The sequence below is a fragment of the Acinonyx jubatus genome, chromosome B4, assembly GCF_027475565.1.
Source record: "Acinonyx jubatus isolate Ajub_Pintada_27869175 chromosome B4, VMU_Ajub_asm_v1.0, whole genome shotgun sequence".
In the NCBI taxonomy this organism is placed as follows: domain Eukaryota; kingdom Metazoa; phylum Chordata; class Mammalia; order Carnivora; family Felidae; genus Acinonyx; species Acinonyx jubatus.
Genome location: NC_069387.1, coordinates 114,715,083 through 114,737,335, shown reverse-complemented (window position 1 = coordinate 114,737,335; position 22,253 = coordinate 114,715,083). Strand labels below are relative to the sequence as shown.

General features: G+C 36.8%; 1 protein-coding gene across 3 annotated transcripts in view; it reads left to right on the top strand.

Moving 5' to 3' along the window:
- The window catches only part of NTN4 (netrin 4), a 123,714-nt gene that overhangs the window by 24,641 nt on the left and 76,820 nt on the right, over positions 1–22,253 (top strand). For all 3 annotated transcript variants that reach the window (XM_053226627.1, XM_015070484.3, XM_027071052.2), the window contains one exon: positions 21,905–22,183. In XM_053226627.1, coding sequence (XP_053082602.1) covers positions 21,905–22,183 — 279 coding nt within the window. The remainder of the gene's footprint in view (positions 1–21,904; positions 22,184–22,253) is intronic.

Sequence of the window (22,253 nt, the reverse complement as noted above, 5' to 3'; positions counted from 1 at the left end):
CCAACAACATAAAATTCACAATGTCTAATGTTCAATCAAAAATTAACAGGCATGAATATATGACTCCTGACTAGAAGAAAACTCATTTAATAGAAACACACCCAGAAATAACATAGCTTGTAGGTTGAACAGACAAGGGCATTAAAGCAACTATTATAAATATACTCCATATGTTCAGCAAATATGTTGAAAGCAGAAATAGAGGATATAAAAAAGACCCAAGTGGAACTTCCAAAGATGAAAAATGCAATATCTGAAATGAAAATGTACTATGAGGGATTAACAGCAGATTAGATAGCGCAGAAGAAAAGATTAGGCAGAGAAATAGAAATTGTATATTTGTGAAGCACACAAAGAAAAGAGAATTGAAGAAAAAGAGCATTGGTAAACCGTGGGGCAATATTGAGGGGTCTAACATTCATGTAACTAAAGTCTAAAAGGAGAAACAAGGGACCAAAAAAAATCTTTAAAGAGATAGGCAAAATTTTTCCAAACTTGATAGAAACTATAAATCTACAGATCTAAGAAGCTCTACCTCAAACAAAAGAACGATAAAGAAAACAATATCAAAAAAGTTGTCAAGGTGATTCAATGAAGAAAAGATAGTTTTTTTTTTAACAAATTGGTGCTAGAATAATTGGACATCTATAGGCACAAAAGAAAAAAGAAAAAAAAGAGACCTCAACACTTAGTTCACATCATACAGAAAAATTAACTTGAAGTAGACTATAGACCTAAATGTAAAAGCAGAAAATATAAAACTTCTAGAAGAAAACACAGAAGAAAATATTTTTGACTTTGAGTTAAGCAAACATTTCTTAGATGGCACACAAAAGGTACTAATCATAAAAGTAAAATATTGATAAACTGAATTTCATAAAAATATAAAACTTTTGCTCTTAAGACACTATTAAGAAAATGAAAAGACAAGCCACAGATTGGGAGAAAATATTTGCAAATCGTGTCTCTGAATATGTATTTATATATCAGAATTTATATAGAACTCTTATAACTCAATAAGAAGAAAAACAACAAGAAAAAATATGGGCAAAGGATTTGAACAGACACTTCACCAAAGATGTATGTCAAATAAACAGATAAAAGATGCTCAACACCATTAGACAACAGGGAAATGCACATTAAAACCGCAATGAGACGCTGCTTACATTCATTATCAAATATAAAATTAAGAAGACTGACAATACCAAGTATTGGTGAGGATGTATAACAACTAATACTTTCATCATACGTTGCTAGTGGAGATGCAAAATAGTACAATCATCTTAGAAAACAGTCTTGCAGTTTCTGATAAAGTTAAACATGCTCTTACCATACAACCTTGCAATTCCTCTCCTAAATACCCATGAGAAATAACTTATGTTCTCACAATGACTTCTGTGTGAATGTCCATAGCACTTTTATTCATAATAGCTGAAATCTGCAAACAGCCCAAATGTCTATCAACTGATGAATGAATAAACAAACTGCCAAAATTCTTCAATCACTTCTTTCTTGCTTTCATTTCCTTGTCCCCTATTCTTTCTTGAAAGCTCTACAAACTGTCCTTTATTTCATCTAGGCTTTCAAAAGTCTTCTGTGAACCAGCCAAACTCCCAAATATTTTCTCTTCTTTCTTGGTTCCCCAATTGCTTTTGCCACTATTAATTACATTTTTTTCTTTACATTCTTACTTCCTTTGGTTTCTGAAATAATTTTCATTATTTTCCTACATTTCTCACTGATTTTTTTTTTTTGTATTATTTCTGGCTTGTCTCTTTCCTCCTGACTCTAACTATGAGTGGCCCCTAAAGCTTAGCATTTAGTCCTTAGTGTTTGTTCTGATATTCATTTCTTTGCCTCTCACACGTGGCTGTTCTGCCGACCCTGCCCTCACTGCTTCCACCATGGTTCAGGCTTTCCTCTTTATGAGATTTATTCTCCTGAAGGGAAGCTCTGATCATTTCAACCCTCTGATCACCTGATTAAGACCTTCAATTATTCTATAACCAAACAAAGTCAGCTGTGATATTATGATAATAATATGGAACTTGGACTCCAATAACCTGAGTTCAAACACTAGCTCTGTCACTCACTAGCTAGGTAACCTTGGACAAGTCAATGAACACCTTCTGAGTGTTTTGGTATCTGAAAAATGGGAATGAGTAACACTACACAGTAGTTTTACTGTTAGGATGAAATGAGATAGGGGTGCCTGGGTGGCCCAGTTGGTTAAGCGTCACACTCTTGATTTCGGCTCAAGTCATGATCTCATGGTTCGTGAGGTGGAGCCCTGTGTCAGGCTCTATGCTGACAGCACAGAGCCTACTTGGGATTTTCTGTCTCCTCTCTCTCTCTCTGCCTCTTCTCTGCACATATTCTCTCTCTCAAAAATAAATAAACATTTTTTTAAAGGATGAAATGAGATAAATAAAAATGAAGGCAGTTCATAAAATATAAATCATTATTAACCATGATCTTTCAACAAACATGTGTTAACTCTTATATGTGGCCAGAATTGACTCTACAGCAATGGGCGAGCAGACAAAGCCCTCTGCACTTGGAGCTGACAGTCCAGAAAGGAATATAGCAATTAAAATAGATGTGGTAAGTTCTTTTTTTTTTTAAGTTTATTTACTTATTTTGGGGGGGAGAGAGAAAGAATGAATCCCAAGCTACTCAATGTCAACACAGAGCCTGATGCGGGGTTCAGACTCACAAACCGTGGATCATTACCTGAGCCAAAACCAAGAGTCTGACACTTAACTGACTGAGCCATCCAGGAGCCCCGGTAACTTCTAAGTGTGAAAGAAATAATAAGTGTTTGAAGTAGCACATAGGAAGATCTCATCTAAGCTTGCAGTGGAGTGAAATGGTGAAGAAAGCTTCCTGAATAAAGTGACCTCTAAGATGACACCTAAAAGATAGGCAAGAGTGGGCCAAGTAAGGGGGTGGAGCAGTGGGTGTCATTGACAAAGAGGTGTGAAAAGTATTACAGGCAGGGGGAATAGCACGGGCAAAGACCAGGAAGGGAGAGAGACCATGGAGCTTTCTTGGAACAGAAAGGAGTTCAGTATACCTGGAATATAAAGTTGAGTACAAAGAGAGGGAGCAAGAGTGGGCAGTGAAAGCAGAGAGATCATGCATGCAATTTCCAGCACTGGTCAGGCAAGCAGAAGGTATTGGTGATCCAAGATGAAGAGGGTATTCTGTACTGTGGGCCAATCATAGTGATAAGAAACAGAGGTGATCAGTATTGGGAAGTTACCCAGGTAGACAGACAGTTAGCATCTTAGAGGCCAGTTGATGAATCCTAACCACTGGGCTGCATTCACTGATAGTGCCCAAAGAAGGAATATTGGCAAAAAAAACAAGGCAAATCCCTAGTAAAAGGCTATTCTTCATTCAACTGTACTCATAAAGAGCAGTGATTTTTCAAGGCATTTCTACATCTGATACCTTATTAAAAACCTTCACTGCATCCCTGTGAGCCAAGTGGGAGCAGGTATCATTACTTTTATCAAGGGCACAGTTAGTCTCTCCATTACTAGAATAAAGGAGGCACTGTTAGTCCTATCCATTATTAAGATGATGAATGGAGGTGTGATCAATCATATGTTATATTTTGTTTAGTCCTACATTTTAAATTTAACTTTAATCCAGGAATGGCTAGCTGACAAGTATAGAGTGGGATATCGGGGACTGGGTTCTAGTCGTAGCTCTGTCACAAACCTGTAGGTTGACCTTTGGCAAGTCACTTTAAGTACTCTGTGCCTCAGTTTCTTCTAGTTGGGCCAGACCATTGATTGGTAAGGACTTTTTTTGACACTCAAATCCTATGACTCCAAGTGCTGAGGGAAAAGGAAAAGCTTAGGATTCCAAATATTAGAGAATTTTTAAATTTTATTTTTAGCCTGAATCTTTATTTTTATTTTGGTCTTCTGTCTTGTATCTTGTTCCTCCTTGCAGTCTGTCACTTCCCTTGCCCCTGAAGATATTTAAGAAGCTGCCTTTCATCACTTTAGAACTGTAAATATGCCCTTGAAACATGCAAAGAGGCTTTTGTGTACTTCCAAATCGAGGTTATTATCGTACAAGCAAGTCACTTGAGTGCACTGCATTCCTCAGCTTGCTCCATTGAGAGCTTTATTAGATTATATTGTCCTATCTTAGAAGGACTAGTTGAGCAGATAAGACTCTCCCACTTTAAAAGGTGGGCTATCTGATGAAACAGGGTGCCTAATGCTCCAGAGTGTAAGCAAAAAGGATTTTGGTCCTGCCCAAAAGACAGACACACTTCTCAAGACAAGTAGGTGCTCCACTTAAAGTGGCACAGTCAAGGGCGAGTGTTCTAAAATTAAACCAACCAGCTGCTCAGCCGCAGACGCCCACCTGTCAATTATGCTACCTTCTCCTTGTCCAATCTTCTCTCTCCATGAAGCCCAAAACTTCCACTCGCTGCAATCCTTTAAAAGCCTGAAACATCACATGTTTTCCCACAGGTGCCTATCAAAAAAGCAGGAAGCCTGTTTCAAGAACATATTAGGGTACATGTACTCATTCAAAGAATCTATGCTCTTTCATCTCAAATACCTACAACTTCAACTTAAGGGGTGCCATCAACTGGCTTCAGAAGTCAATTAACATAAAACCTTCCTTGTTGGTGGGGTGACAATACAAAACTAGAATGCATGAATCCTACTAAATTCAGGAGCTTGATATTTAATATCAACTTTGATATTAAATAAACAGTAGAAATGGAGACAAATGTATCACTTTCCATGCCTAGGTCTTGGGTATAGCACCTACCTAACAATGAACAGAACAGTTGTCAATGTGTAACAAGATTCCACTGAATTAACTAGATGTTATTTTTGTAAACAACTAGTAAACAACCACATAAAACAAATGAATACAATTAAAAATGTTCCTCAAAATAGATGTTATTCTAACTAGGCTTACACAGAGTAAGGAAGAAGTGTGATTATTTTTGTTCTATAGAATCATTTGTAACATTGAGGTGACTTGTCTTTTCATTAGATTATATTAGGCCAAAGTTCCAGGGATTCCTCTTTAAATGTGTTGCTGTCATTCTTACAGTTTGTGTAAGTTTGTTACTAAAAATGCATTATTAAATTTAGCACTCAAAAAGTATTTTAATATTTACTAATATTCATTTTTTCTATAAGGTAAAATTTTACTAGTCATAAGATATTTTGTAAGATGATAAAGTTTGTTATGAAATGCTATGTACCTAGTATATTCTCTTGTGAATAAAATGCACATTATATAAGTAAATTTTATTATATTTATATTGCTATTCTTATATCAGAAAATTATAAACCTGTCTTAACATAATTCTATAGTGATGCACTCCTTTGATGCATATTATTGAGAATCTATAAGATATGGTATTAGATGGGAATACAAACATGAATCAAAACATGGCATAAACATAAAAAATGTAAGATAGAAGAATATAATAGGTACTATAAATTATAAAGAAAGTTACAGTGAGGGTTTACCCATCTTAAAAAGAAACAAGTTACTGGGGCATGTGAGCAGCTCAGTCAGTGAAGTGTTCCAACTCTTGATTTTGGCTCAAGTCATGATCTCACAGTTCATGAGATTCAGCCCAGTGTTGGGCTCCATGCTGACAGCGTGGAGCCTTCTTGGGATTCTCTCTCTCCCTCTCTCTCTGCCCCTCCCCACCTCAAAATAAATAAATAAATAAATAAATAAATAAATAAATAAACTTTTTAAAAAGATACAAATTACAAAAATAGAATGCTTGAATAAACTTACACAGTTTAGATGCTTATATTTTAAATTATTTTTCACATTTCTTAGTTTGAAATGCCCAGTAAGCAAACTAATTTGTTGGGGCACCTGGGTGGTTCAGTCAGTTAAGCATATGACTCTTGATTTTGACTCAGGTCATGATCTCACAGTTCATGGGATCGAGCCCCATATCGGATTCTGTACTGACAGCATGAAACCTACTTGAGATTCTGTCTCTCCCTCTTTCTTTCTCCCTCCCCTGCTTGCTCTCTCTCTCTCAAAATAAATAAATAAACTTAAAAAAAAAAAGAAAACGAATTCATTTTTCTGGACTTTTTATCTACTAAATCTAACTACTAGCTTCATTATAAAACTTCCAATATGTCACTTCTATGATATTTTTATGCAAAAATAAGGGCTTAATCCAGTTACAGTTTTATAAATTGTACTTCAGTAAAGTTAATCTGCCTTGATGTTTTAGACTTCAGCTCTTAGCCAACATGTAGTAACAAGTACCAGACTAACCCTGACTCCTGAAACAACTAAACAAATGGACAAAATATATGAAACAACTGTTTTCAGGTTTTGGACATCAGGCAGCAGAGAACAGTGATTCTTGAGAGATGAGAAGCAAATGAGGTGAGCTCCTTGATGGTCCCAGCTTATTACCTGGAGACATCTTCCAGGCTAGTGCAGGGAGCAGGAACCTAGGAGGAGTCTAATGGATTTTTTAAATTTAAGAGCTCAGAGTCTGGGAAGTAAAGATGGCTAGAGTTTGCAGGCAGAGTACCAGAGATGAGAGCAGTGCACTGGAAGAGACTTCCAGAGATCTACAGATGGTCCCCCTCAAGTCTTCAGCTGAGTACTGATCAATACATTTGTATGAGAAAATTACCTGAGACCTGAGAAAGAACTACCCTAAAGGAGAGAGGGAGCAAACCCTCAGAGGTCACGTAGGATCAGGAGTAGTCAGCCAGAGTGGAAAATCTTGTAATTCAACCTCGTAATGCATCAGTAATTAGAAGGGTATTGTTTCAGCACAAGGGCAGAATTAGGCCTATACTAAAGAATACGTTGGTCCCACCTAACAAAACTTAAAAGCAAGCTTCAAAAGGACTGAGCTATTTTCAAGTAATTTAACTGCATTCCAGAAAGAAGCTCAAGAATACAAAAATATCTAGCACTCAACAAGATAAAATTCACAGTATCTTGCAGCCCATCAAGTCATGCAAAAAAAGCAGGAAAATACAATCCATAATAAATATAAAAATTAATAGAAATAGATCCAAAAGTGACACAAATGATGGAATTACTAGCCAAGAACATTAAAACAGTTATTATAACTATGTTCCTTATGTTCAGGAGTGTAGAGGAAAGATTGATCATGTTAAGCAGAGCATGAAAAATATGGCAAAAATCCAAACTGAACTTCCACTGTTGAAAAATACAACGTCTGAGATGAAAAATACATTGAATGGGATCAGTAGATCAGACACTACGGAAGAGAAGATTTGTGAGGCTCAATACACACTAAAAGAAATGATTCAATATGAAATGGGGGGGGGGAGACAGTAAAATAAATAAATCAGTTATTTAAATAAATAAATCAGTGAGCTGAGGAAAAATTTCAAGCAGTCTAATATACGTGCTGTTGAAGTCCACAAAGGAGAGAGAAGAAAGGAAGGGAACAGGAAAGAGAAAGAAAGAAAGAAAGAAAGAAAGAAAGAAAGAAAGAAAGAAAGAAAGAAAGAAAGACAGACTGTAATTTTTCTAAATTTGGTTATAACTATAAATCCACAGATCCAAGAAGTACAACAAACCTTAAGCACTGAAACAAGAAGAAAACTACCCCAAGGCATATTATAATCAAATTGCATAACAAACAATAATAAAGAGACAAATCTCTTAAAGAGAAAAAAAAATAACTCCTTATGAACAGAAGAACAAATATAAGAATGAAAGCTTTTTGACAGAATGCAAGGCAAAAGACGGTGGGGCATGATCCTGAAATTATTGATAGAAAAGAATTGTCAACCTACAATTCTATACCCAATAAAAATATCTTTCAAAAAACTACGATGAAATAGTTTTTCAGACATAGAAAAGCCAAAAGAAAATAAATTCATTACCAGCAGACTTGCATTATAGGAAATACTGAAAAAAGTCTTTCAGGCAGAAGAAAAATGATGCCAGATGGATATCTGGAGCTATATAAAGGAATGAAGATCATCAAAAAGGGAAAATAGGTGGACAGATACAAAGTACTTTTTTTCTTATTTTTAAAATCTCTTTAAAAGATAATTGAGGGGAGCCTCGCTGGCTCAATCAGTAGAGCATGAGACTCTTGATCTCTGGGTCATGAGTTTGAGCTTCACACTGAGAATAGAGTTTACTTAAAAAAATAAAAATAACAATAAATAAAAGATAATTGACTTTTTAGAGCAAAAATATTAACAATGTGTTGTGAAGTTTATATTACATATAGAAGTCAAATGCATGACAACAATGGAGCAAAGGTCAAGAGGAGGAAAAAGGAGTACAGTGTTCTAAGTTTCTTATGCTATATGTGAAGTGATAAATATTACCTAAAGGTAGACTGCATTAAGTTAAAGATGTATATTATAAACTCTAAAGCAACAATACTACAAATTCTAAAACAACTTAAAGAAAAAGTTACAACTAATAAAAAAAAAAGGAAATAAAAGGGACCCTAAACTACTCAATTCAACAGATAGAAAAAGAAGAGGAATAGAACATAAAACAAAAACCAAGATGGCAGATTTAAACACAACAATATCAATAATAACATTAAATGTAAAAGGTCTAAACACTCCAATTAAAAGCATAGATTATCAGATTGGATAAAAATTTTTAAAAGATGCAACTGTAAGAAATTCACTTTAAATACAAAGACATAACTAAGTCAAAGGTAGAAGAATAGAAAAGGATATACCATGCTAACACTAACCAAAAGAAAGCTTTTGATAGTGGATATATTATTAGACAAAGTAGATTTCAGATCAAAGAATATTACCAGAGATAAGGAGGGACATTTCATATTGATAAAGGAGCCAATTCATCAAGAGGATATAACAGTCTTGGAATGTTTATGCACCTAATAGCCAGGCTTCAAAACCCATGAAGCAAAAACTGCAAAAAAAATAGACAAGTTGATAAATATAGTTGGGTTTTCCAGACCTTTCTCTCTATAATTGATAAAATTAGAGAAAAGTAGAGAAAATCAGTAAGGATACAGAAGATTTGAGTAACACTGTCAACCAACTTGACCTAATTAACATTTATATAACACTTCATCAAAAACAGTAGTATACACAATCTTCTCAAGGGCGCAAGGAGCATTTATCAAGACAGACCACAAAGCAGATACTGATAAATGTGGAAGAACTCAAATCATACAAGCTATGTTCTGTGACCACAAAGGAATTAAATTAGAAATCAATAACAAGAGGTATCAGGGAAATCCACAAATATTTGGAAATTAAATAACATACTTTTGAATAACTCATGAGTCAAAGAAGAAATGAAAAGGGAAATTAGAATGGATTTTGAACTGAATTAAAAATTAAAACACAACATATCAAAATTTATGGGATGCAATTAAAGAAGTATTCGGTGGGGAGGGAAAGTCCTTAAATCAATGATCTACAGTTCTACTTTAAGAAACTAGTAGATTGATAGGTTAAGATGGTGGGGTAGTAGGGGGACCCTGGGCTTTCTCATCCCTTGCACACAGCTAGAATAACAGCAAATCATTTTTAATACCTAGGAAATTGATCCGAGGATTAAGAGAACAATCTGCACAATTAGAGGTTGAGAATAAGTCAGGTACAAGGTGCAGAGACCTGAATTGGGGGAAGAGAAAAGCTGCGGTGCCATGGAGGGGAGGGAGCCCTTTTCACCTTTTCATGGAGAGAGGAGAAAGACAAAAAGAGAGAGGAGTAGAGAGAGAAGTGTGTCGGATTTGTACATGAACAACACTGCCCCAAACCATTGACTGGGGAATCGAGAAGAACTATCACCAAGTTTTTACAAATAGCAGAGCTCAAATTCTGAGATTTTAGAAGTCCCTGCCATTCGCTTGATTCAAGCTGGGATGGCAGCAGTGCTCCTGGAGAAACCTAAGAGTAGACCCAAGACAGACCCAAGAGTAGACAGCATGGTGTAGGGATTCCCTGGGTTGCACTGGGAAAGAATGTTCCCTTTCCTGAAGTACACGTGGAAGAGGGTATATTGCCTCCATAAGGACAAAAGACCCAGCGGGCACCTTTGAGTGGCCATTCATCAGCAAGGGACAGGACCGCATGCAGATGGCAGGTAATCTGGTTGCTACTTTTTACTGGCTGTGCTTCACCATAAATGCCAACCACCTGCATGGCAGTATGGCTGCTTTGCACCAGGCACACAAGACAGCACCAGACACAGCACAGTGAGGCTCTCCTCCAGAGGAAGGGAGGTGGTCCACACTGTGCCTGGTCCTTTAAGATTTGGAGTTTTGAATCCTGGCTGTGTGCCAGAGATAAAACATAGAGGAACTATGTCATCAGGTGTGCCAATGGCTCAGCACAGAGAGGGTGAGGGGGCAGGGATCTGATGTAAGCCTGAGACACAGGAGGGAGATTGTTCGCTTTTCTGTGAGGGCTTCCTGAACAGTGGTGGGTGTGAGGTCCCCTCTCTGGGGATGAGACAGCGGGGTGACAGAGTGATGCCATCTCCCCCCCCCCACCAGCACAGTCAGACTTCAGTGAGCAACACAGCACTCCCAGTGGAGGCTGAAGCTGTTTACATCAAATCCTGCCCCCCCTACACCCCTGCAGTTGCATCGTTACTAAGGCAGGTCTGACTATGGGCCAGCACACTGGGCCTCTCCCCCAGAGGATCAGCACAGGCCCCCTGCATGCACCAAGTCTACTGATTATAGAGTGCTCCAAAGTGTCAGCTTCAGTTCTGGTGGAAATAGGACCAGGCTTTCTTCTTTTTTTCCTTTGGAATCAGGCTTATAGTTTTTTGTTTGTCTGTGTTTGTTCCTTTTCCTTCTCTCTCTCTCTCTCTCTCTCTCTTTGGGTCAGGATTTTTTTTTAATCAGGCTCATTTTAACAAACAAATCAAAGCATTCTAGTTAAAGGTCCACTGCAATACTCCTCACTGCAAGAAAGGGGGAACTCTGCAGAGGACTGACCTGTGGTAAAGAGTAGCCAAAACACAACAGCAGAGTGTACAAAACATACACTAGAAACACTTCCTGAAGCATCAGTCCCTGGACAGTGTACAACCCCTCCTTAACATAGGATTACTCTCAGCAACAAAAAACATAACAAGCTTTCATAACACGCAAAAGACAGAAACCTAAAAGATGGAGGAATTCTCCCCAAAAGAAAGATCAAGAAGAACTCACAGCCAAGGATTTACTCAAAATAGTTATCAGCAATATATCTGATCAAAAATTTAGACAACAGTCATAAGAATACTAGCTGGACTTGAAAGAAGCAGAGAAAACACCAGAGAAACCCTTCCTACAGAGATAAAAGACCTAAAAAATAGTCAGTCTGAAATAAAAAAATGCTATAACTAAGATACAAAACCAACTGAGTGTAATCACAATAAGGATGGAAGAAGCAGAGGAATGAATAGGTGATATAGAAGATAAAATTATGGAAAATAACGGAGCAGAAAAGAAGAGGGAAAGGAAAGAAAACTATTAGATCATGAATATAGACTTATGGAACTCAGAAACTCCATAAAACACAGTAATATCCATATCATAGGAGTACCATAAGAAGAGCAGGAAAAGGGGGCAGAGGGTTTATTTGAACAAACTATAGCTGAGAACTTCCCTAATCTGGGGAAGGAAATAGGCATTAAAGTCCACAGAGAACTCCACTCAAAATCAATAAAAACAGGTCAACACCAAGACATATCATAGTGAAACTTGAAAAATACGAAGATAGAGAATTCTGAAAGCAGCTAGGGACAAAAGGCCATTAACCTACAAGGGTAGACACATAAGGTTAGCTACAGACCTGTCCACAGAAACTTGGCAGACCAGAAGGGAGTGGCATGATATAGTCAACATGCTAAATGGGAAAAATAGGCAACCAAGAATACTTTATCCAACAAGGCTGTCATTCAGAATAGATGGAGAGATAATTTCCAAGACAAGCAAAAACTAAAGGAGTTTGTGAACGCTAAACCAGCTCTGCAAGAAATATTAAAGGGCATTCTTTGAGCGGGGAAGAGACCAAAAGCACCCAAGACTAGAAAGAACAGAGACAGTCTACAGGAACAGCAACTTTACAGGTAATATAATGGCACTAAATTCATATCTATCAATAATTACTCTTAATGTAAATGGACTAAATGCTCCAATCAAAAGATATAGGATATCAGAACGGATTAAAAAAAAAAAAAACAACTAGACCCATCCATATGCTGCTTATAAGAGACTCATTTTAGACCCAGTAACACCTGAAGATTTAAAGTGAGGGAATGGAGAACCATTTATCATGCTAATGGATGTCAAAAGAAAGCCAGAGTAGCCATACTTATATCAGATAAACTAGATTTTAAAACCAAAACTATAACAAGAGGTGAAGAAGGGCACTATATCACAATAAAGGGGTCTATCGAACAAGAAGATCTAACAATTGTAAATATTTATGTCCTCAACTTGGAACAGCCAAATATGTAAGTCATATGATAACAAACTTAAAGAAACTCATTGGTAATAATATAATAATAGTGGGGGACTTTAACACCCAGTTACAACAATAAGCAGAACATCATCAAGCAGTCATCTAAGCAGAACATCAACAAGAAAACAATGGCTTTGAATGACACACTGGACCAAATGGACTTAACAGATACAGTCAGAGAATTTCATCCTAAAACAACAGAGTACACATTGTTTTCAAGTGCCCAGGGAACATTCTCAGGAATAGATCACATACTGGGTCACAAATCAGGCTTCAACCAGTACAAAAAGATTCAGATCAAACCATGCATATTTTCAGACCATAACACTATGAAAGTTTAAGTCAACCACAAGAAAAAATTTGGAAGGACCACAAATACAAGGAGGTTAAAGAACATCCTACTAAAGAACGAATGGAACCAATAAATTAAAGAAAAATTAAAAAATACATGAAAGCAAGTGAAAATGAAAACATGGCAGTTCAAAACCTTTGGGATGCAGCAAAGGTGGTTGTAAGAGGGAAATACATAGCAATATGGGCCTTCCTCAAGAAGCAAGAAAAGTCTCAAATACACAACCTAATCTTACACCTAAATGAGCTGGAAAAAGAACAGCAAATAAAGCTGGAAAAAGAACAGCAAATAAATCCTAAAACCAGAAGAAGAAGGGAAATGATGAAGATTAGAGGAGAAATAAATGATATAGAAAGCAGGTCAATGAAACTAGGAGCTGGTTCTTTGAAAGAATAAACAAAATTGATAACCCCCTAGCCATACTTATCAAAAAGAAAAGAGAAAGAATTCAAATAAATAAAATCACGAATGAAAGAGGAGATCACAACCAACACTGTGGAAAGACAAACAATTGTAAGAGAATATTATGAGCAATTATATGCCAACAAACTGGGCAATCTAGAAGAAATGGATAAATTCCTAGAAACATGTAAACTACCAAAACTGAAACAAAGAAATAGAAAACTTGAACAGATCCATAACCAGCAAAGAAATTCAATTGGCTATCAAAAATGTCCCAAAAAATAAGAGTCCAGAGCTGGATGGCTTCCCAAGGGGTTTCTAGCAAACATTTAAAGAAGAGTTAATACCTATTCTTTTGAAGCTGTTCCAAAAAATAGAAATAGAAGGAAATTTTCCAAACTTATTCTATGAGGCCAGAATTACCTTGATTCTAAAACCAGCTAAGGAAAATGATAGACCAATATCCCTGATGAACATGGATACAAAAATTCTCAACAAGATTCTAGCAAATCAAATACAACAGGACATTAAAGGAATTATTCACCACAATCAAGTAGGATTTATTCCTGGTCTGCAAAGGTGGTTCAATATCCAAAAATCAATCTACCTGATATACCACATTAATAAAAGAAAGGATAAGAACCATATGATCCTCTCAATAGATGCAGAAAAAGCACTTGACAAAATGCAGCATCCCTTTCTTGATAAAAAACCCTCAAGAAAGTAAGGGTAGAAGGAACATACCTCAACATGATAAAGGCCATATACAAAAGATCCACAGTTAATATCATCCTCAGTTGGAAAAACCTGAGAGCTTTTCCCTTAAGGTCAGGAACACAACAGAGATGTTCACTCTCACCACTGTTGTTCAACATAGTACTGGAAGTCCTAGCTTCAGCAACCAGACAACAAAAAGAAATAAAAGGCATCCAAATCAGCAAGGAAGAAGCCAAACTTTCAGTCTTTGCAGACATGATACTCTATGTAGAAAACTTGAAAGACTCCACCAAAAAATTGCTAGAACTGATAAATAAATTCAGCAAAGCTAAAGGATATAATATTAATGTACAGAAATTTGTTGCATTTCTATACACCAATAACAAAGTTGCAGAAAGAGAAATCATGGAATCAATCCCATTTACAACTGCACTAAAAACCATAAGATACCTAGGAATAAACCTAACCAAAGAGGTAAAAGAACTGTCCTCTGAAAACTATGTAACACTTATGAAACAAATTGAAGAAGACACAAAGAAATGAAAAAACATTCCATGTTCATGGACTGGAAGAGCAAATATTGTTAAAATGTGTATACTACTGAAAGCAATCTACATATTCAATGCAATCTCTCTCAAAATAACATCAGCATTTTTTTATAGAGCTAGAACAAACAATTATAAAATTTATATGGAACCAGAAAAGACCCTGAATAGCCAAAGTAATATTGAAAAAGAAAAACCAAAGCTGGAGGTATCACAATTCCAGATTCCAAGCTATATTACAAAGCTGTAATCACCAAGACAGTATGGTACTGGCATAAAACAGACACATAGAGAAATGGAACAGAATAGAAAACCCAGATATGGACCCACAAATGTATGACCAACTCATCTTTGACAAAGCAGGAAAGAATGTCCAATTGGAAAATAGTCTTTTCAGCAAATATTGCTGGGAAAACTGGACGGCAACATGCAGAAGAATGAACCTGGACCACTTTCTTACACCATACACAAAAATAAATTCAAACCAGATGAAAGCCTAAATGTGAGACAGGAAACCATAAAAATTCTAGAGAACACAGGCAGCAACCTCTTTGATTTCAGCTGTAGCAACTTATAAGACATGTCACTGGAGGCAAGGGAAACAAATGCAAAAATGAACTATTGTGATCTCATCAAGTTAAAAAGCTTCTGCACAACGAAGGAAACAATCAACAAAACTAAAAGACAACCTATGGAATGGGAGAAGATATTTGCAAGTGACACATCAGATAAACGGCTAATATTCAAAAATCTATAAAGAACTTATCAAACTCAACACCCCAAAAATAAATAACCCAGTTAGGAAATGGGCAGAAGACATGAACAGACATTTCTCCAAAGAAGACATAAAAATGGCTAACAAACACAGGAGAAAGTGCTCGACATCACTTATCATTGGGGAAATAAAAATCAAAACCACAATGAGATACCATCTCACACCTGTCAAAATGGCTAAAGTAACAACTCAGGAAACAACAGATGTTGGTGAGGATATGGAGAAAGGGGAACCCTCTTATACAGCTGGTGGGAATGCAAACTGGTACAGCCACTCTAGAAAACAGTATAGGGGTTCCTTAAAAAGTTAAAAATAGAACTACCCTACCCAACAATTATACTACTGGGTATTAATCCAAAGTATACAAATGTACTGATTCGAAGGGGCACATGTACCCCAATGTTTATAGCAGCATTATCCACAATAGCCAAAGTATGGAAAGAGCCCAAATGTTCATCAACTGATAATTGGATAAAGAAGTTTGGTATTACATAATGGAATATTACTCAGCCATCAAAAAGAATGAAATCTTGCCATTTGCAATGAGGTAGATGGAACTAGAGTGTATTCTGCTAAGCAAAATAAGTCAGAGAAAGGCAAATACTATATGATTTCACTCATATGTGTAATTCAAGAAACAAAACAGATGAACATAGGGGAAGGGAAGGAAAAATAAAATAAGATATAAATAGAGAGGGAGGCAAATCAAAAGAACTCTGAGCATTGATGGAGAAGAGGTGGGTGGGGGCATGGGCTAAATGGGTGATGAGCATTAAGAAGGGCACTTATTGTGATGAGCATTGGTGTTATATGTAAGTGATGAGTCACTAAATCCTACTCCTGAAACCAATACTACAGTATATATTGACTAACCTTAATTTAAATAAAAACTTGGGAGAAAAAACTGGTAAACAAACTAGTAAATAAAGAAGAGAAAATTAAGCCCGAAGTAAGTAGAAGAAAGTAAGTAAGAAAAATAAAAGCAAAAATGAAATAGAAAAACAGGAGAGAAACCATTGAAAGCAAAAGCTGCTGTTTTGATAACATAAAGATATGGGAATTTTAAAAACCACTAAAGAACAATTGCAGTTAGGATCTTAAAGCTTCCATTTTTGGTAAATAAGAAAACTAGACCACAAACCATGGAAAAGGTGTAATATTTGTATGTGTTTGGGTGCTTGATCATGCCTGCTTGATCCCTTTTCTTTTCTTTTCTTTTTTTTTTTTTTATTTAATTTTTTTTTCAACGTTTATTTATTTTTGGGACAGAGAGAGACAGAGCATGAACGGGGGAGGGGCAGAGAGAGAGGGAGACACAGAATCGGAAACAGGCTCCAGGCTCTGAGCCATCAGCCCAGAGCCCGACGCGGGGCTCGAACTCACGGACCGGGAGATCGTGACCTGGCTGAAGTCGGAGGCTTAACCGACTGCACCACCCAGGCGCCCCTTGATCCCTTTTCTTAAGAATGTGAAAGACCGTGTGTACTATTGAAGAGAAGGAATCCATAAAACCATTTGAAATATATTACATATTTTTATGTAGGTATTTATACATATATGTATGTATTCATACACTTTCTCATCGAGAGTACATAATAGTAAGAACATTTTTCCTTTTTTATTTTTCTAAATCCTATTACTTATTTGGCTTCTCCTTTTTAAAAATGCTATTTGGAAAAACAGTTCATTTATTCATTCAATGTAATTATGAAATGCTATAATATGCCAGGGACGTGCTGGGGGACACAGCTGTTAACCAGACAAACCTACTGAGCAGAGTCTATTTTGCGATACAGACAAGTAAATAGGCAATAACAATGTACTAGCATGATCCAGGCACCTGGGTAGCTCAGTCGGTTGAGTGTCCAACTCTTGATTTCAACTCAGGTCATGATCCCAGGGTCATAGGATCGAGCCCCACATTGGGCTCTGTGCTGGGCATGGAGCCTGCTTAAAATTCTCTCTCTCTCCCTCTGCCCCTCTCCCCCACTCATGCTCTTTCTCTCAAAAATAAAAATAAAAATAAAAATAAAAATAAAAATAAAAATAAAATACAATGTACTAGCATGAAAGTGCTTTCATGGAAACACAAGTGCCAACAGAGTCCACAAGATGGGCAATCACCTCGGACCTGAAATATTTCTCAAGCTAGTAGCTAAACAAAAATTTTAAAATGTGATAACTAAGTTTCTTGAATTATTGTGATCTAACATAGGCAATAAAATTTTAATTATGGAGCAATATGTAAATATGAGTTTGGTACTCAAAAGACTTCCTGTCTATTATGTACCTAATATTTACTTCTTATTCTGTTCACATTGTGTTAAACTCTGTTGAAAGTTTCATCTCAGTAAAAATAGGACATGTGGAATTCTATTTTAACTAATTCTCACTATTATTGAGAGTTAGAAAAGAACATATAGGTAATTCTAACCTGTTCAGAACTTTTTAAGGATCTCTTTGTTATACTAAGGCATAAGAAATGGCAGAACCTAAGCCAAAAGCCCAGATCCTTAGGCAAAGTTTAAGGGATTCCAGGCTCAGAAAGCAGGCCAAGACCAGAGAAATGTGAAAATTCCAAAGATTAAGTAGGAAAGGGTTTGTGATTCACTCAGAAGCTCAGATAGGTTTTAAAATTATGTATTTCATTTAAACCATTGATTTCACATTTGGAAATGTATCTTCAGGATATTATTATAAACTTCTGCATTTTAGCTATAAGATTGTTCACTGTAGTTGGTTATACCGAAAAGTTGAAAACAATCTAGATGCCTAACAACAGCAACCTGGTTAAATAAGTTATGTCATATCCGCACAATAGAATCCTAACCAGATTTTTTAATTATGAAAGAGTGTTTCTCAAACTTTATTGTGCATCAGAATCATCTGGAAGGCTTGTTGAAACCCAGATTGCTGGGCTCCATCCCCAGAGTTTCTGATTCAGTCAGCCTGGTATAAGGGCTCAAGAATTTGCATTTCTAACTAGTTCCCAGGTTGACACTGATGCTGTTGGTCTGAGAGCCACATTTTGAGAACCACTGATGTCGAATTATTTTCACTGAATTGGAAAAAATTCACAAGGTATTGTTAAGCTGAAACAAAGCGGTTTACATTATATTCTATATGTATATATACAGAAGATTAGATAGGAAAATATTGTGGAGTCGGTATTCCTGGCTGTCCTTGGGACTGCACTGTAGATTCTTAATGTCTTCTACATTTTTGAGTGACAGATTTCTCTGTAATGAGCATAGTATTAATCACTGAAATATAACCCACTTTCTTAATTTGAAAAATAGTATCAGGAAGTCCTGGCCAATAGCACTAACAAGCTGGAAACACTGAAATAGGCTCGATCCTAGTTCTCCTCTGGCTTGTTAACTATGTCTTGCAGGAGTGTACCTTCAGACGCACTCAGACAGAGGAACAGTGGTGGGCCCATAGATACATCCTGTTCCTGATGGGGACAAAAACAGAAGAGGCTGATATATGAGGGCTTCTACACTTTTTCTTACTTCATTTTAGTAGTGCCATGCGGGCTTCTTCTGGAGATGTTTGAAGAAAAACTGGGTGGGACCCAAAGGGCGACCTGCCAGAAGTTTGAAGCATCTGGATTGGCGCACTCTTTGTTTCCTGACGCAGGGTAGATCCATTTCCCAAAGTATCAGATTAAGGCGTCTCCTTTCTGGAAAAAAGATTTCATGGTTTAAATTCCCGTTCACTTTGTGTCTGTGGCACTCTGCTGTCTCCTTTCCAGCATGCAGCCTCAGGGGTCATGATGTCCCTTCCCTGCTGATATCAGTGTGCCAACTGTGGTGTCATGCACACTAAGCACAGAGCCGCCATTCAGCTTCCACAGTCTGGGTTCAGGAAGCAAAAGAGCTTCTAGTTCCTACAAACCTTGACAGATCTTCCTCTAGCCTTGCATATGCTAAACAATTCTCAGAGGACAGGGGTTATAAGGAGTGGGGGAGAGGGAACTAGGGTAAATGTCAAGGATAAATACGTGATAGGAACAGAGAGAGCAAACAGTACCACCAATGTTGAGGAAAAGGAAGGGTGGGCCACGGTTTAGAGAAGGATGCCATATGCTTTTCAGTGGAATACTTATTTGGTAAGCACTGTGACCCTTTTCCATGTCCTTGTATTACTGTGGTTGATAAACCAGGAGGTGGCCACATTACTGATTTTATTTAGAGCAAGTGTCCTTCACGAATGTCTAACAGAATGCCAGTATCGGGGGTGTTATTTGAAAAATAAGTGTCACATAAAACTCACAATGGGTTCAATTTTTTAATTTTTTTAATGATTCAAAATGCAAAAACATGCTGTGATATAGGCTATCATTAAAAGAGACATTACTTCCATATTGACTTTCAAGTAGGTGACATAGTATTGTTGGAAAACAGTATTCCATATGTTGCTTTCCACCACTTTACATGTGAATAAATGGGGCAGAACATTGTTAAAGTTTAGGATACAACTTTTTCCAAGGTTTGCAAGTTCAAAAATAGCTAGAGATGCAGAGGTTGGTTAATGATTCAGTTATTTCTAACTGTTTTTATAATTTCCTACCTCTTCCCTTCTAGTGCTATAATATGAATTCAGTGTGTGAATCTGTTTAGGACCTTAGAAAAGGAAATTAAGTTATTTAAAATTCTCACCTATTACTTAAATGCCAAGAACAATGTTATAATCAATCAATTCATTTACTAAGAATTTATTGAATACTTCCCCTGTGCTAGGCACTATCCTGGGATCAGCAATTATCCTCAAGAAGTTTACTTTCTAGACCAGGAAGACAGTAAAGCATTAAAGTACAACTACAATGTATCAATTGGTAAATAAGCGCTAAGAACAAAAATGAGGCAGGCTGGTATAAGGACTTTGTATTTTATTCTGAGAGAAATGAGAGGTCCTTGGGTGGGGGCAGATTTAAGCAGTGACATGATCCAACTTCTATTTATAGAGAATCACTATAGCTGCTGGATGGAGAATTGGCCGTGAAGGCCAAGTATCCATTGAATTATCACTCCTCCTTAAGTTATATTTCATTTAGGACAGTTCTGCACCTAAGTATGGCTGGAGATGTGATCCTGCACAGTTGATTCTTGCCTTTTCATCCTTTCATTGCAAAATCAATTCTTAAAATGAAATTTTTATATCTGAAGTATTCCTTAAGGAATTTTTTTCCTGGAAAGCTACTTTTAGATACATTCTCTCTAAATGGGAGTTTATCCAAAGCCTACTTTTTAATAATTACTTTACTTTCATACTACTCCATTATCAAAATATTTCTGGATTTCATGTGAGTAGAGTTTTAACATATCTTTAGAAAGCCAAGAGATGCCTAAAATTTTTTTCAGGGGAGCTTTGTGTCTCTTATTATATAAATTAACAAGATTGCTTAAGGTTTTGTTCTGTTGTGTTTTTTTTTAACCTGCATAATAAGGTATAACTTGGTATTGGTCTCCTTATGATACTGTTTTATGTTGTGAGATAGTTTGGAATTCCTTTTTTTATATTCATTGCTTTCTACTGGCAGTGATTTTCTCTCCCACCAGCCTTACTCCCCCAAAGTTAAGACATCCATTAGAGAAGTTTGTACCCCTCCACCCCAGGGGCCCTTTTATTACCCCCATATAACGTATGGACACACACACATGCCCAAAGTCCGTCCCTTCTGAGTCTTCCTCCCTCTGGTTTCCTCCTCAGAACTAAAGTTTTAAATTGCCTTTCAAGTCTATCTGTAATATACACAATAAAAAGTTTTATTACTTATACTTTACATTTAACCAAAATACTGTTAACTAACTTGATCAGCCATTTTATTTTCTACATTTGGACTTAAAGGACTTTTAACTGATTTCAGAAATCAAATCCACCCTGAAATGACTATATATTTACTACTCATAAGAATATTCCAAGAATGTACCACAAGCTTGGAAGGCAGATCCAGAAAAGGAGAACCAAAGGTATTTGTAGCAACAGTGGCCCCAATTAATAACTGATTAGTCTTTGAAGGGTCACACCTCATTTGGAAATAGAAGTGTCTGGATCTTGATTTTGGTGCTTCTCTTCTTCCCCCTTTTTAATCCATTCTCCTTATAGAAGTGGGAGTTATCTTTTTTAAAAATGTAAATCAGATGGTATCAGCTCTCTGCATATGACCCTCCAGTGCCTTCCCACTACAGTTAGAATAACTACCATGGCCTTTAAAGGACTCTCTATTCATGATCTGTTATGCACTGGCTCTGTCCTCTTCTCTAAAAACTGTCCCCTTGTTTCCTGGACTTCAGTCACACTGGCCTTGTTGTTCTTCCTTTAATAAGCCAAGCTGGATTCAGCTTCAAGGCCTTTAAACTTGCTGTTCCTTCTGCCCAGAATGCTCTTCCCCCAAGATCTTTGCATGGCTGCCTTCATCTCAAGAGTAAGGTCTCTGCTGGTTACTCAATTTATACTTCTGCATCTGAACAGGCAGCACACCTGTGTGATCAAAGTCTAAAAATCTCTTATCACTTGCAGATGACAAAAGGTGTAAATCAAACCAAGACTGTATGAGGCAAACAATTTGGGGTTTGCACACAGTCGTATATACTCATGGTATTTTTTTCTTTCTTTACAGGTTATTTTCAGAGCTTTGTCACCACCATATGATGCAGAGAACCCTTATAGTGCCAAAGTGCAGGAGCAATTGAAGATCACCAACCTCCGTGTGCAGTTGCTAAAACGACAGTCTTGCCCCTGTCAGAGAAATGACCTGACCACAAAGCCTCAACATTTTACACATTATGCAATCTATGATTTCATTGTCAAGGGCAGCTGCTTCTGTAATGGCCATGCGGATCAATGCGTTCCTGTTGATGGCTTCAGACCTGTCAAAGCCCCAGGAGCATTCCATGTGGTATGTAAAACAATTCCTCACCTGTGAAAAACAAACCATAAGTTACTTTCAGTTTTGGACATTGGTAATC